The sequence below is a fragment of the Pimephales promelas genome, chromosome 15 (assembly GCF_988280905.1).
Source record: "Pimephales promelas chromosome 15, fPimPro1.hap1.1, whole genome shotgun sequence".
NCBI classification, from domain to species: Eukaryota; Metazoa; Chordata; class Actinopteri; order Cypriniformes; family Leuciscidae; genus Pimephales; species Pimephales promelas.
The window spans coordinates 23,066,643-23,079,643 of NC_142783.1; the positions used below are offsets into that span (position 1 = coordinate 23,066,643).

General features: G+C 38.9%; 1 protein-coding gene across 3 annotated transcripts; it reads right to left on the bottom strand.

Moving 5' to 3' along the window:
- Positions 1–1,799: 1,799 nt before the first annotated feature.
- fam149b1 (family with sequence similarity 149 member B1) lies at positions 1,800–12,352 on the bottom strand. 3 transcript variants are annotated; one of them, XM_089120384.1, is made up of 17 exons: positions 11,922–12,352; positions 11,273–11,392; positions 10,961–11,108; positions 10,694–10,836; positions 9,966–10,082; positions 9,723–9,878; positions 9,437–9,615; positions 7,803–7,945; positions 7,291–7,359; positions 4,913–5,028; positions 4,472–4,696; positions 4,250–4,373; positions 3,694–3,819; positions 3,509–3,590; positions 3,276–3,413; positions 2,052–2,123; positions 1,947–2,018 (listed from the first exon to the last, which is right to left on the bottom strand). In XM_089120384.1, the coding sequence occupies exons 1-16, from the start codon at positions 11,966–11,968 to the stop codon at positions 2,056–2,058; spliced, it is 2,001 nt and encodes a 666-aa protein (XP_088976510.1). In that variant the 5' UTR covers positions 11,969–12,352; the 3' UTR covers positions 1,947–2,018; positions 2,052–2,055. The 3 variants fall into 3 exon arrangements, with proteins under 3 accessions (XP_039541078.1, XP_039541145.1, XP_088976510.1); XM_039685144.2 differs by having other exon boundaries at positions 1,800–2,123; XM_039685211.2 differs by lacking the exon at positions 7,291–7,359 and having other exon boundaries at positions 1,800–2,123.
- Between the last annotated feature and the right edge of the window lie 649 nt (positions 12,353–13,001).

A 13,001-nucleotide genomic window follows, 5' to 3' on the forward strand; every position in this document is an offset into this window, starting at 1 on the left:
TCAATGTTACAGAGGTAAACATTTAAGGGGAATCTTAGATACAGCAGTGCTACACCTGCCAGGAGCTGTCACCTCCACATGCACAATCACACACACTCCCATCCAGCACTGTCATCACAAGATTCAGAGCAGATAAACCATTATTTCCACTTACGAAACATGTCCCCTTGCATCCATATTTAAAAGACCAGCATGGTCTGTTAATTCAGGTGACATGGCTCTTGAAATCTGCCCACTCAAATCAAAGCAATGAAACTCAAGACGGCAAAATGTCTACTGGAACTCTAGAAATCTCTGTCGAATATAGAAACTCTAGAAGTCAAATATGGCTACAACTTCTTCGACTCTGGATTGTCCTTGCCGAGCTGAGCAAAGAATATTTGAATCTGTCTTAGAGGCGGAGGCGTTAGGCTGGGGTATGAAGAGATGTCTTTCTGTGACACCCCTTCGGTATGGCTGTAGAGGAATCCATCTCTCATCTCTCTGATCATCAAACATTATAATGGCCTGTACACTCATAATACATGCTTTGAGCTTGGTTACTCTCCAGATAAACAAACAAAAAAAAAGTCGATTAAAAGCAATACTCACTCACTGAGATCAACACGTTAATCAAATCTGAGAAATGTAAATGTTCAGTTAGGGTCAGTACGATTTCATTAAATGCTGTTACAGTGAAGCTGCCACATAAACAATACAAACCTGTAAGAGCCACATTCAATATCTGCCAGTAAAACGGTACGTCAAAATGTGCTTTACCAGTCAGTGTTAAATATTTAAGGATTTCCTGGCACCAAAGAAACCAAATGGCCATATAAAAAAAAACTATATTAAAGACTTTCCCTATAATATTCCTGTGAAATCCATCAAAAAAAAAAGATTTTTACAGTACACGTTTGAACAAACCCTGAAATCTCTGCGTTCTTTGTGTGCGTTTCTGTTTTCTATTACACACTGTCCTGTCCATCGCTTTCCAAGCTCCGTATGGCTCACAGGACTGAAGGTGCTGTCACATTTACCATTGCTCTGTGCATTTTTTTGCGGGTGAATTCTTTTCATTGCGACAGAAATCCGTACAATTGTGAGTTTCACGTGAGGATGGGAAATTTCACGATTGAAAGCAAGTGATTTCTGTGTGAGCTGTTTCATACATCGCTACGGGATTTACAATTGAAAAATGCCTGCAAAATTTCACCCACTTTAAGGCTCACTTTCTCAATGACAAAATGTTTTAATAAGAAACTTAACACTTTGAATCCTCTTTCCGCCCATCATTATGTAGTAGGCTGTACAATTGTACTGTCCCACCTTGGTATTGCAGATATACTTCCAGAATTTCAGTGTAACTCTGAAAAACGGGGTCATTGAGGTTCTACACTGAAGCTCTGCTCAGTTTCAATGCTATCGAACATCCCAAGATCACAGAAACATGATAAAAAGGCTTATAACCTTGGAATCTTCACAAGAATTCTTACACACCTATTTTCTATGATTGTGGATAAGTTGTTGGAATTGCATCACGTTGGAACATCTGTCTAGGATATAGACAGTATAATCTTCCATAGCAGGTTCCAAAATCCAATAGTCTTGAACAATCCGGTGCGGACAACATTCAGGCAATTTAAACACCCTGCTTGTATGAACCTGCATAGAAACTCCATGTAGGCCTCATTGACCCATCTTTAGGGAAAACCAAAAGTTGTTACTCCATACAGTACAGCATGTAGAGTACATCTACAGATGTAATGGATAGACAGTTTCCTGTATTTGGCAGCCAAATGAAGCTGAATAGTCCAATATACAAAAATAGGGTTTTAGAAAATTTCAAACAACAACATAAATAACATTAATATTGATAATAACTACTGTGGTCATAAATATAGTCCACACCCAAATGGCGTGTCATACAAAAGTCCAGCAGACGTATAAAGCATCTGTCAGTACTGAAGAAAAGTTGCGTCAGTGCTGAGGTGCGTTTGGTTCAAGAAGGTGAGGGAGATTGTGTGTATGCGTGTGTGTGTGTGTGTGTGTGTGTGTGTGTGCATGTTTTTTGTGTTAAAGCCCTGGTCTGCTACTGCGTGCCGTCGTACCGCCTCTGTTGTGGGAACGTGCTTGAACAGACACTGTGAGAAGTGATAGAGAGAGACAAATGGTGTTAACACTACATTCAGGCTTTTAAAGGTACTTTTATAATTATAGCCTAAATTCAATTTAGTGTAAGCATAAAGAGCTTAAGATCATTATCAGTATAAAGATCATCCAATCATGTCAGTATCTATTATATATCCAAGATGAGTTACTAAATACAAACTCATCTGTGTAAGGTTTAGTAAGTTATATCTTACATAAAGAAAATGTTTAGACTTTTAGCATGCAGACTGCAGACAGTCTGAGCATGGTACTTAATGATTAATCATAGATAATAAATAATTAATTGATAAATCAGAATATTAAATGACTTCCTTTTTACATTTCACTCTTTCATCATTATTCTTAAACTGAAAAATTATGTAATATTCATAAATATAAAAAGTAGAAAGTGCAAATTTGAGGTGCCTACGCATATAAATCTTATTACGTTGCTTGCTAGGCTTTTATTATATTTTCCGTTCCACATTTTTATGTAATTAATTCAGCTCAAACTAACTACATTCCAGCCTTTGGTGTGCTAATTTTGTTTTTATATAAAACTGACAGTAAAGAATTAATATTAGCTTGCTGAATTATGATTAACCTGCTGTTCAAAAGTTTGGGGTCAGTAGGATTTTGTTTGAAAAATATTTTACACTTTCCACAAAATATTAAGCAGAAACTGTTTTCAAAATTAATAATGATTACAAATGTTTCTTGAGCACCAAATAAGCATATTAGAAATAGAATGATTTCTGAAGGATCACCTGACACTGAAGACTTTAGTAATGATGCTAAAAATTCAGCTTTGCCATCACCGTAATCAATTATTTTAAAATGCATTATAATAGAAAATAGTTATTTTAAATTGTAATGATATCTCACAATATTACTGATTTTACTGTATTTTGGTTCAAATAAATGCAGCCTTGAGGAGATACTTTTTACAAACCGTAAACATGTTAACAGTACAGTAATTGTATATTAAATTGACTGTTTTTTTAATATATATTTACAAAAAACAAAAACCTACAACATAAGTTTATCAGAAACAAATCTAAATTCTGACAAAAATACTATTATGTTTTTACTGTATATTCATTTTTTTAAGGCAAAAAAAAAAGATTAAACTGATTCCCACTAACCTGGGGGCGGAGCTTTTGCATCTGGCTCCTCCTCATGCTCAATGGGGAAGTGGCCATGGGGGTGATGGGAAAATGAGTCTATAAAGGAGGAGCTGCTGATACCCAAACTGATTCCAGTCACACCAATTCCCAGAGAATCTGTGCTCACACACCCAAATACAGTCAATGGGACAGTTTATAGAACTACAGTGTTCATCTTGAGGAGCATAAGATGTGTGTTTGTATGCACCCACCTATGCCAACAGATGCTCTGCCAGGTCGTCCCTGACCGATGGTGTCTATTCCAGTAAATGAACGGCGATAAGGGGTGTCTGACTGCAAAGCAAGGTTTAACATGATCAATATACTTATGAAGACAAACAAATGATGAGGGTCATGATGAAGTGTTTATGTATACAACTATGTGGGAGAGATTCACCCTAAAGGTGTGTGTGGTGTTGGGTCTGGAAAACACGTCCAGCAAGTGCATTTTGTCACGGGGCTGCAGACTGACACCCTCGTCGGTCACTGCACTATGTGCACGACTCGAGGAGCCTCTCTGCTTCTGCAAATACATATATATATTAGGGCTGCACAATATATCAAAATTATTACCAATGACTCATTTACTTAATTCCTGAATGAATCAGCCGTTTAAACGAATAAAATTAATGATTGACTCAATGACTAATTTAGACATTTACCGCCACTTACTGGCAGTTTCAGTTTGTTAGAGTATCATTTCCATATTCCTAATCAATTAAAAGATATAGTTCACCCAAAAATGTAAATACTATTTTTTACATTTCATTACATGTCATCACATTTGCACTTTACATTTAAAGGAATAGTTCACCCATTTATTCCAATTGACTTCCATAGTACAGAAAAAAATGGAAGACTATGGAAGTTTTTCCCGAAGAAAAAAACAGACCAAAAACTGGTGACTCATCTTGTAAAACAACTAAACAACTGTTACTAACGATTGGTTGCACCTGAATAAGCCGTGAGTGCTGTCCGGAGTAGGTGAGGTCTGTGTCTCCTGTGCCAATAGGAGGGAGAAGTGTGTTTCTACTGAGAGGCATTGGAGGAGATGTCAAACGATCGCTGGCGGTCGTCCTTAAACACATACAGTACAGACACACACTATTGTAAGAAACTAGTTTTTCAGGAAACAAAAGAGTACCGGATATATAACAAAGAAAATTTGCTCTTACAATCTTGTGCCCCTAACCACCTCTTCCATGGAGCCGGTTGTGATGGCCTGTGTTACACTGGATGTCAATGGCATCAGAGTGCGAGGAGGTGGGTTCCGTCGCCGTGCCGACTGAGGGGGGCGAGTCAAGGATGAGGAGCTTTGTTCCAGTGCACGACGGGGCCGAAGTTTACTGGTGGGAATGACACTAGACCCGGGACGATGGGACACTTTCTCCTCAGAGTCTCTACAGTCAGAATGACAGAAAGAAGATTAATCAAAGAAAGTACGATTCATTTCGAGAAGCCATAGAGATACAGAAGTGTTTCCTGCACAGCTAATTTATGGAAGCGTGTAAAAAAAAAAAAAAGAGTTCTACAAGAGTTTTCATTTTGAACTACAGTCCTAAATATGCACAGTAAAGTGTATAAGTTTGTGTTTATTTCCTCTGTGGTGTTCATACTGAGATATTCGGTCCAGAGTTCCCAGGTTCCTTTGCTGAAGTGGAATGCCATGTATCATGATGAGGTCATTGAAATTGTGATGAGCAACCGCCGCCCCTACTGGCACTCGACTGGTCTGTGGGAACAGAGAAAGAAAAAGAAGCAGGAAAAAAAAAAGTTAGGCTAGTTCAGGTTTTAATTTTATTTCCCTTTAGTGTACAATGTACACTCACCTAAAGGATTATTAGAAACAGCTGTTCAATTTCTCATTAATGCAAATATCTAATCAACCAATCACATGGCAGTTGCTTCAATACATTTAAGGGTGTGGTCCTGGTCAAGACAATCTCCTGAACTCCAAACTGAATGTCAGAATGGGAAAGAAAGGTGATGTAAGCAATTTTGAGCATGGCATGGTTGTTGGTGCCAGACAGGCCGGTCTGAGTTTTTCACAATCTGCTCAGGTACTGGCATTTTCATAAACAACCATTTCTAGGGTTTACAAATAATGGAGTGAAAAAGGAAAAACATCCAGTATGCGGCTGTCCTGTGAGTGAAAATGACTTGTTGATGCTAGAGGTCAGAGGAGAATGGGCCGACTGATTCAAGCTGATAAAAGAGCAACTTTGACTGAAATAACCACTCGTTACAACCGAGGTATGCAGCAAAGCATTTGTAAAGCCACAACGCGCACAACCTTGAGGCGGATGGGCTACAACAGCAGAAGACCCCACCGGGTACCACTCATCTCCACTACAAATAGGAAAAAGAGGCTACAATTTGCAAGAGCTCACCAAAATTGGACAGTTGAAGACTGGAAAAATGTTGCCTGGTTTGATGAGACTCGATTTCTGCTGAGACATTCAGATGGTAGAGTCAGAATTTGGTGTAAACAGAATGAGAACATGGATCCATCATGCCTTGTTACCACTGTGCAGGCTGCTGCTGGTGGTGGTGTAATGTTGTGGGGGATGTTTTCTTGGCACACTTTAGGCCCCTTAGAGCCAGTTTAAATGCCACAGCCTACCTGAGCATTGTTTCTGACCATATCCATCCCTTTATGGCCACCATGTACCCATCCTCTGATGGCTACTTCCAGCAGGATAATGGCTTAAAACAAGCTTAAATCATTTCAAATTAGTTTCTTGAACATGACAATGAGTTCACTGAACTAAAATGGCCCCCACAGTCACCAGATCTCAACCCAATAGAGCATCTTTGGGATGAGGTGGAACGGGAGCTTTGTGCCCTGGATGTGCATCCCACAAATCTCCATCAACTGCAAGATGCTATCCTATCAATATGGGACAACATTTCTAAAGAATGCTTTCAGCACCTTTTTGAATCAATGCCACGTAGAATTAAGCAGTTCTGAAGGCGAAAGGGAGTAAAACACAGTATTAGTGGTGTTCCTAATAATCCTTTAGGTGTGTGTGTATCTCAGCATTAAAAAAAAAAAACAGCATCTGACATCCATGATCTCTACAGCATGCATAGTGTGTAAAACAGACAAAAAGACACTGAAAAGAAACATACAGAACAGAAAAAAACATAGTGGGAACAAGCATTAAAACGTACTTGGTTACTAACGTAACCTCGGTTCTCTCTAGAAGAGGGAATGAGTGCTGCGTAATATCTTACGCTAGGGAAAAAAACTCTTTTCCACAAGATATTGAAGCCAAAAATGACCTCTAAGTAAGATAAGGCGGGAAACTCTAAACCTTATAAATGTAGACGGGGAGGCCCAGCCTGCCGCCATACAGATATCCTGCAAGGTAATCCCGCTAGACCAAGCCCATTACGAAGCCACGCCTGTGGAGTGCGCTCTGACACCCAAAGGACACTGCTATAGCTCTGGTAGGACACTTCAAGAAGTGCAGGGCTATAGCATCAACTATCCATCTGGATTGGCTCTGTTTCGATGCGGCTAGTCCCTTAGAACGTCTACTGAACGAAATGAAGAGCTGCTCAGTCTGTCTGAAAACAGACGAGCGAGACACATAAGCTCTTAATGCCCTGACTGGGTAAAGGAAGCTCCTGTCATTTTCTCCGTTGCAAACCGGCAGCGCTCGACAGCCAATAGGACAATGCCACAACGCATTTTACATTCATTCAAAATTAATGATAATTTTTGGCTTCAATATCTCATGGAAAAGAGGTTTTTCCCTAGTGTAAGATATTACGCAGTACGAGAGATCTCTCGTAAGAGATCACCTCCACAAGATTCAATTAAAGTCAGTGGCTAAAAACAGTGGCTAGTGATTTAGTTGTTAAAAAAACCAAAAAACAAATATGAGCGTTGAAGTTTAGGAGAAAAAGAGGTGAGCCGGTACACAGACAGAAACACTCTCGCTCGCCCTCTCTGTTTAAGTGTTGTTATCAGGGTAAAGTTACATACAGTCGATGACTTTCTCTGCTTTTTGGATTTCCGTCTTGACTTGTGCTTTGAACCCCATGACTTTGAGCTCTTTGGAAAGAAAATGGAGGGAAAGGATAGAAATAGAAAGGTATAGAAAGAGAAAGGAAGAACACAGATGACACATGGGTGATTGGACAGAAAGGTAGAAACAGAGACAATGAGGAAAAGACAGAAAAAAGGGAGGTAAAAAGTTAATGAATTGCAAGCCAGTGGGAAAAAGCTGGAAAAAAAAAACAAATGCTGACAGCAGTGAAAATCAGCAGTGTGTGTATTTTTTGGGTATGTGAATGTGTATAGACAGAGGACACAAAGCAGTGAAGATCTACATAACCCTGTTATTTAAATATATTTAGACCCTGTCATCAGGCAGATAACAGGGGACCCTGGGTTGCAAATCCTACTTTAGATGAAATCCATTTGCTACAAAAGGAAAAGGACCAACCCAAAAGAATTTTCTCTAAATATATTTTTTCAATATCTGGTTAACCAACCTGGGCCTGCAAGCTGGCCGTGAGCTGCTGTGTTCTGCTCTGTGACAGTGGAGGAAGCACTGATGAGACATTGGACAGCAGCAAAAAAGGATTATGGGTATCAGGGCACGCAGGGCTGAGAGCCACGGCATTCTTCTCATCATCTGATGGACAGAGAATTTCAAAGAGAAAATATTCTTCACCAGTTCTCGACTCAATACTTGATTCTGATTGGACACGACACTTTGCTCTCAAATAGTAGATAGTACATTCTCTGAAATGTACACTATTTGATTTATTTATTCAAAAACAAGGCAAGGATAGGCTCCTACATAATTTTGATTAATGAAATGTGATGGCACTGTACCGTCTGGTACTGTTAAAAATGTTATCACGTGATTATGTTATCAAATATGCAGATGAGGATATGCAAAGTAAAACAAGGCGTTGTAAGTTCCATATATGGTTATTTCGGGGAGGAGACGTATGTGCGCACAATCTTATGCTGACTGGGATTTATAAGGTGAATTCTGCGCAGGTTCTGGTGTACGCACGGTTTTATAAGTCTGAATTTTTTTTTTTACGAACAACATTTTTGGCTTTCGGGCGCACGTACACTTTTAGTAAGGATCCTACGCACAGTTTTTTAAATAAACCCCCAGGTCATGCACACTACAATACACAAGTTTGGGGTCAGTAAAACTTTTTTTTTTTTTTAAGAAATTAATGAATGCATTAAATATGTAAGTTAAAGACTTTTATAAAGTTACAAAAGATTTATATTTCAAATAAACACTGTTGTTTTGAACTTTTAGATTCATCAAAGAATCCTGAAAACAATGTATCATAGTTTCAACAAAATATAAAGCAGCATTGCTTTTAACATTATAATCATTGGAAATGTTTCTTGAGCTTGATTCTTGAAGAATCATGTGACATTGAAGACTGAAGAAATGATGATGAATATTCAGCTTTGCTGTCACAGGAATATATAAAATTTTTAAATATATTTAAGTAGAAAAATAATTTTTTGTTGTTTATTGCTTTACTGGATCTTTGATCAAATAAATGTAGCCTTGGTTAACAAAGGCCCCATTATATTCACAGCAAAGTTCTTTTTCATTCTTTGTTTAGGGGTAAAAAGCAGTTGGAAACACCTTTGTAGAGGTATACTGTTAATGAACATCCCAACATCGCCTACAATACAACGTATATATGTAAATGTACTGCGCACTTTCCTCACAATAACAAATAAACATAAAAAAAATGACAGCAGTGAGAAAACAGCAGTTAAGAAAGCATCTGATCATAGCGATGTGGATGTTTTCACAAGCTCTGCAATTCGGTACTCCAGTAAAGTACAGTAAAGTTTATTTATATAGCACTTAATACCATAGATTGCATCAAACCAAACAGCTATACAGCATTAAACATGAAAAAACAGTGTCTGTGTTGCTTTCAATTACAGTTCATTTCTATTATAAAGTTGTGTTTTGTTCACACCAGTTCATTTTTTTAATTTCGCTTGAAGCATATCAGGGCCTTAAGAAACTTCTTTTACAAAAATAATATAAAAAAAAAATTGTAAGGACCACCCTACAATTTCGAACGATAGAGTAAAAAAAAAAAAACAAGTATTTGAAAATTCATCCTACCTGACACAAAACCCTCCCAATGCCTACGCACAAGCTCCTCAATCCAGCCAATGAGCTCACGCCACACATCATCAAACAGCAGACCAAGCACCGCCTCCCGACGACAGCGATAGGGCGAGACAGGGGGCAGGCAGCGCCTTCGCCGTCTGTTCACATAATCGCGTTCCCATTCCTCATCCCTAGATAAACACTATTATCGGCAAAAATCTCTGCCAAAATATCAGATAAATTATGCTAAAAGAAACTCCCATCTGTCACACACAAGCATACAAGCACACACACTCACAGGTCCCTGCAGTCGAAGGCGAGATACTCTTCTATCAGCCCCTCGGCCTCAATCACCCTGGGCATCTCATCTCCGTGGTTACTGCTGGGCGTGACATGCTGGGTCACCTCCACAGAGGGCTGACACAAAACAGCCCTCCGACCCTGCACACACAACCTACCACACACACACACAATGCCATGAAAATGATACTTTACAGAACACTTAGAATTTCATACGCACACATCAACAAACGGAACTCACTCATTGGCGGTTATCTCTTTGCTCTGGCCTGCCTTGGAGATGATGGGAGTGTGAGCTGGGGTGGCGTACCACTGGAATCCTTCGTCTGTGGGACACACCAGCTGCGTTCCGAGGATCCTGTCACACACAAATGCCCACACAAATGATTATGGTTAAACTGATAATCATGGTTATATTGCTCAAATATTATCTCAATTATTAATCATGATTGTTATCATTTGAGAAATCTCTTTTTACATTTCATCAGAATTATTGCACTCTCAATTATTTTTCATGTCACTTTTGTTATAGTGTGAACAGCTTGTAACGAAACTTAAAAAACAAGACCTTCCCCGACTTCCTAGGTTGTTTATGAATCATTTTAAATTATGTAAAAAATTAAATGAACAAATCTATTAAAACATCAAAAAGGACTGTATTGTAGCAAAAACGTTGCGCAAGTAGATTTATTCAGCAACCACAATGGTAATCAATATAGTCAAGATTCATGATTTGATCTATAGCATAAGCTGCGACGTGAACACGGGCTGGCTGTATAGCACTTTCATTTGAGCAGAGTATCACAGTGGAGATCCGAGAACGTTTTCAATGGATCACTATCGCAGACGATTAAGCGAGAGAAGCAGAAATAGTGATCAATATTAAAATATGATTAATCATGCAGCCCCAACCAGAGACTGCTAAGACATTACTGATGTCCACAGATCTGAGTGTGTGCATGTGCGAACCGGAGGTGAGGGAATCGTGAAGCCCACTCTTGACACTCTTCCTGCAGGCCTTTGAGCTGAGTTTCACACTTCCTCTCATACAACTGTTCTTCAATCTCTTCAAACATCTGCTGGACCTGCCTGGAAGCGGCTTTATCAAATTCCTACCGGAAAAGAGAAAATGAAATAGGGAGAAGGACATGAACTTGAGCATCCAGTTTTGAAGATGCTGCAAAGTTTTGTCAGTTAAGAATAATCACACTAATCAGTCATCTTTCTACGACTCACATCGTAGCCCCACGAGAAGACAGAGCTACGTTCTGTAGAGATGCCAGTTCCTGTGTAACTATGGATACCAGACCAAGACTGCGCTGTGTCATCTGTGGTGAGTGTCTGACATCCTGATCTGATGGATGATGCAGAGGACTCCTCAGACCTAGAAGGAGAGAAAGGGTGTCATTATTTCATAAATTCAAATGTCAGATTGGGAAGAGTGAATATTATAGACAAGAATAAACATTATCTAACAATATACACATTAATGAAAGCCTATACCTTTAATATATACCTGTACAGACACACATTCAACATGCCACTCACCTGCTGTATGAGGACATGTCCTCCTGTAGATCATGCAGGAGTCTGGGAGGATGCCCAGTATCATCATCTGCCTCCTCAGGAAGAGGATGCTGGTCCGGGCAGCTGCGGGACAAACCACGACTACCAAAACCAACAGAGACAGTGGGAAAGCATTCACTAGATGATGACAGGCTAGCTTGATTATCAATCCATCAATCAATAAATCTGTCCATCTATATCAATTGATCGATATATTATGTAATATGTCTGTCTATCTTTATATCTGTCTGTCGGTCGGTCGGATTATCTTTCTGTCTGTCCATCCATCTATCTAAGCATCAATCCAAAGATCTATCTATCTATCTATCTATCTATCTATCTATCTATCTATCTATCTATCTATCTATCTATCTATCTCTATCAATTCGAAGATCTTTCTATCTGACTATTAAAAGATCTAGCAATCCCCAACCAAAAATCTTTAAAAACATAAATCTAGGGAGGAAAAAATTGAGGCTTTTTAAAGTATTCCTTGAGTATTTACACACAGTACTTAAAAAACCGAGATGTATTTAAACGCCAGTCCACATAAGCTAGTTAGTTAGCGACTAAGATATCAAAATGCTGTCTAAGTAGGCAGCTTGAGATCGTTTGTATGATTTATACGCACATCTCTAGGCTGTGGGATACAGGCCGACGGCTGTATCGTGAAATCATCCTCCTGATGCTGTTACAGACGCATCTTCTCCATCAATCCTGTGATCCGACTCCGAGCCTCCTGTGTCCGGACCCGACCGCTGCTGCTGCACTCTCTCATTCTTCACAAACAGGAACCACACAGACCGGAACACAACTGAGCTGATAGAAAACGTGTAGTTATCCAGAACTGAGCTGGGCCGAACCTGACCTACCAAACAAACCCTTGTGTGAATGAGAGAAAAGAGTCCGAGAACATGAAACGGAAATTTGATTATTCCACCATATCGTTGACTGATTTATTAGGAAGGGTTTATTGAAAAGAAAAGTAGTTGTATTCTTCATCCATCCATGATTATCTACTAAACAACAATAACAAAACTGTCATGGAGACCAAGGTGCTCGAGCTCAATGTTTTATGGGAAGTGTAGTTTTCTACGTAGTTTGCGCTGGCTTGACATGTACACTGCTCTCTAGTGCATAGGAGTATAGGGTTACTATCACGAACATGATAAAATCACTTTTACTTTGATTTATAAAATGTTTACTACAAGTCTCTGGCAGATGCTAACAAATAAATATTTTTTTTACACAGCTTAGCCAATCAAAATCAAGGTCCTGAACAATCCGTTTCATAGACATTAAAGTCATCAATCAGTAATTTTGACACCTAGATTAGCTCTCAGTGGCATTTTCATGGGACAAATAGCATGTAATAAATTAATATCTGATTCAAAAGAATAATCAGAAGGGTGACCATTTGTTTTTCATTACTGCCGTTACTTTTGACACTTTTGCTTAAATGTCACCTGGATTGAATTTTCCATGTTACACTATAATTTAGTTGCAGCACATTACAGTTAAAGTGATAATGCAAAAATGAAAATTATTTCTGTATGGGGAAAAATACTGTGGAAGTCAATGGGGTCCATCAACTATTTGGTAACAAATTCTTCAAATGATGTTCTTTTGTATTCAGCACAGGATATGTAAATTCATACAGGTTTGGAACAACTTGAGGGTGAGTAAATTATGACAGAATTTTCATTTTACG

Bases quoted from the DNA above. Each gene is read 5' to 3' on its own strand.
- fam149b1 (XM_039685144.2), bottom strand. From the start codon at position 11,968: ATGATTTCACGATACAGCCGTCGGCCTGTATCCCACAGCCTAGAGAT. The intron at 10,837-10,960 runs GTGAGTCGTAGA...CTTTTCCGGTAG, and splicing joins TCTTCTCGTGGGGCTACGAT to GAATTTGATAAAGCCGCTTC. The intron at 7,946-9,436 runs GTAGGATGAATT...TCTGTCCATCAG, and splicing joins TTGGGAGGGTTTTGTGTCAG to ATGATGAGAAGAATGCCGTG.